We start from the raw sequence: 2,500 nt of genomic DNA, 5'->3' as shown, positions 1-2,500 counted from the left end.
CATCGGCACCAATCATGCATTGATTGAAAAGTGTAGAACAGGTGCGTGCGTACGGAACTGGAACAGAATCAGCTCCCGCACCATGTCGGTATATGCATGTGTGTTTTATAATGTACTGTCTGTGTGTTCCCTCGTATGCATGTGTGTCTGATTGTGTGTGTGTGAGTGTGCGTCTGAGTGTGCGTGTGTGTGTGTGTGTGTGTGTGTGTGTGTGTGTGTGTGTGTGTGTGTGTGTGTGTGTGTGTGTGTGTGTGTGTGTGTGTGTGTGTGTGTGTGTGTGTGTGTGTGTGCATGTGCGTTTTTGTCTGCAGAGGCCCTGAACGTGACGGTTCGGCCGTTTCCGGAGGTGGAGGGTGTGTGGGGCGAGCCGGTGACCATCGCGTGTGAGGTGGGGGGGCACCGTGGACCCTCCAGTATCATCGTGCTCAGATGGGTGGTGCGACCCGACAAGGAGGAGGAGGGGGAAGAGCAGGAGGAACCACCTCTGACTGGTCCAGAGCAGCGCCAGTCAACGCAGGACCCACCTCTGATTGGTCAAGAGCAGCGCCAGTCACCGCAGCAAGAGTTCCTATTGGTGAAGCTGAACGTGCGAGGAGCGGAGTTTTGGGGGAACTACACACACCGTTTTGGTCCCGGCCACTTCACCCTGCGCCATGACGACCCCGGTCACTCGTACAGCCTGTTGCTAAGCAACGTGACGCTCGAGGACAGGGGGCTGTACAGCTGCCGGGCACAGGAAGTCAGAAAACACAGAGTGCGATGGAAAGCTATCGCTAATGCTACTGCACACACACTGCTCAGAGGTAGGCTGGACGCATAGACACCCACCCACACACACACACACACACACACACACACACACACACACACACACACACACACACACCTGCTCTGTTCAGGGCCGGATTAACACACAGGTTAGGTATGGCTGCAGCCTAGGAGGCTGGCATCATGTTTGAGCGTATGTATAATAATAATAATAATAATAATAATAATAATAATAATAATAATAATATTACATTTATTTTATATAACGCTTTTCAAGACACTCAAAGACACTTTACAGAGCATAGAACATAAAAACAAACACATTTCGAACACAAAGACATACAGGGACTCAACAAAAGTACAACAACAAGCAGACGGAGTGGGTGGTTTTAGGTCCATTGTGATATGGAGCTGTAGGTGTTGTGAAGAGGTTAGAAGACGATGGGGGCAGAGATGGAATTAGTTCTACAAGCTCGCACGTAAGTGCATTTGGCGTGTTGGTGCGACGCCTTTTGAAGTTAAGGTGTGCTCCTCAGACACAAAGGTAAAATGATTTCATGCACTTTTGATACGTGACGAGGTTTGCGCAGGTTTCCCGCCGTGTCTGTGATTTTCTTTTGCCACAGTCCATTTCTGTTGCCAAACGCAAATATGCTTTGCTGTGCTTTAACCAAAACCATCCCTAACCTGTCAGTAAAGCAATGTTTCGGCGACTTTACTTACGCCAAGAATAGCGTAATTCGGCAAATTTCTAGCTAAATTGTGCCCAAACCTAAACCATCCCTAAACCTAACCTATCACAGGGCGTTATGGAGCACGCCTTAACTTGCAAAGGCATATTGGACACAGGCGATAGTCGATTCAAATCAGTGTGTCATCTATACGCAATGCATGATGACATGTTGAGCCTAGAGGCCCACACATGCCAGGGGGGCCCTGATTGGCCAAAAGGGGCAGAATTTTGTGTGAGAGAATTTTTCAGAATGGTGACAAGATTGAAAATGTCTTCTGCAGTGTCAAGTAGAGCTTTAAATCTGGTTCAGGCTCATCTTCGCAGTTGGCAGACATTTTATCTTTAAGTCTTAACTTGGATTTACGACACTGTATGGGTCATTTTGACACAAAATGGCTTTTTGTGGGCAGTGGTGTAGTGGGGATTTTTTAAGTGGGGTTACGCGATTTTTAACGTCATCAAATAATCAGACAACTTATCATGTCAAACCCCCCAACTGTCTTTAATCTACTGTCAGGCGCGGAGTGGCCGTCGGGAGATCGGGGACTTGTCCCGGTGGGCCGCGGCCGTGAAATGTAATAGTGCGGCCACACTGCATTCCCAACCAGCCCTGAAGTTTCGAGATGGTACTTATAAGCACTGACTTCCCACTTTCCCCTTCCCTATTGAGGAACTAAGCTGACTAGTTAGTATTTATACCGTATACCAGACGGCAATACCTCACTGACGGTGTCAAACAGTAAATTGGCCACACCCCTTCTCTACTGATAATTTTCATACACCGTAGATCGCGGAAGTTTACAAGATCTTAGTAACACAGTTTCGTTTTGAGTATTTGAAGAACCTGTGATATGTATATTGGTTACCAAAGGATGGAAATATGAATAAATTATGATTTATTTTCCGATTTTCACACGACTGTTACAGTTTACAGTCTTTCCAGTCCTGATTCACTTGCTCTGTGGTTATTGACTTGGATTACGAACAGACTCCACCAAG

At 47.1% G+C, this 2,500-nt stretch overlaps 1 protein-coding gene across 1 annotated transcript in view; it reads left to right on the top strand.

Moving 5' to 3' along the window:
* Positions 1-2,500, top strand: part of vstm4a (V-set and transmembrane domain containing 4a) — a 19,208-nt gene that overhangs the window by 3,542 nt on the left and 13,166 nt on the right. The window contains exon 2 of the mRNA XM_063191113.1: positions 312-803. Coding sequence (XP_063047183.1) covers positions 312-803 — 492 coding nt within the window. The remainder of the gene's footprint in view (positions 1-311; positions 804-2,500) is intronic.

Source organism: Engraulis encrasicolus, chromosome 24 (assembly GCF_034702125.1).
Source record: "Engraulis encrasicolus isolate BLACKSEA-1 chromosome 24, IST_EnEncr_1.0, whole genome shotgun sequence".
In the NCBI taxonomy this organism is placed as follows: domain Eukaryota; kingdom Metazoa; phylum Chordata; class Actinopteri; order Clupeiformes; family Engraulidae; genus Engraulis; species Engraulis encrasicolus.
The sequence above is the reverse complement of the archived record's forward strand: the minus strand, read 5'-3'. Positions and strand labels throughout refer to the sequence as shown.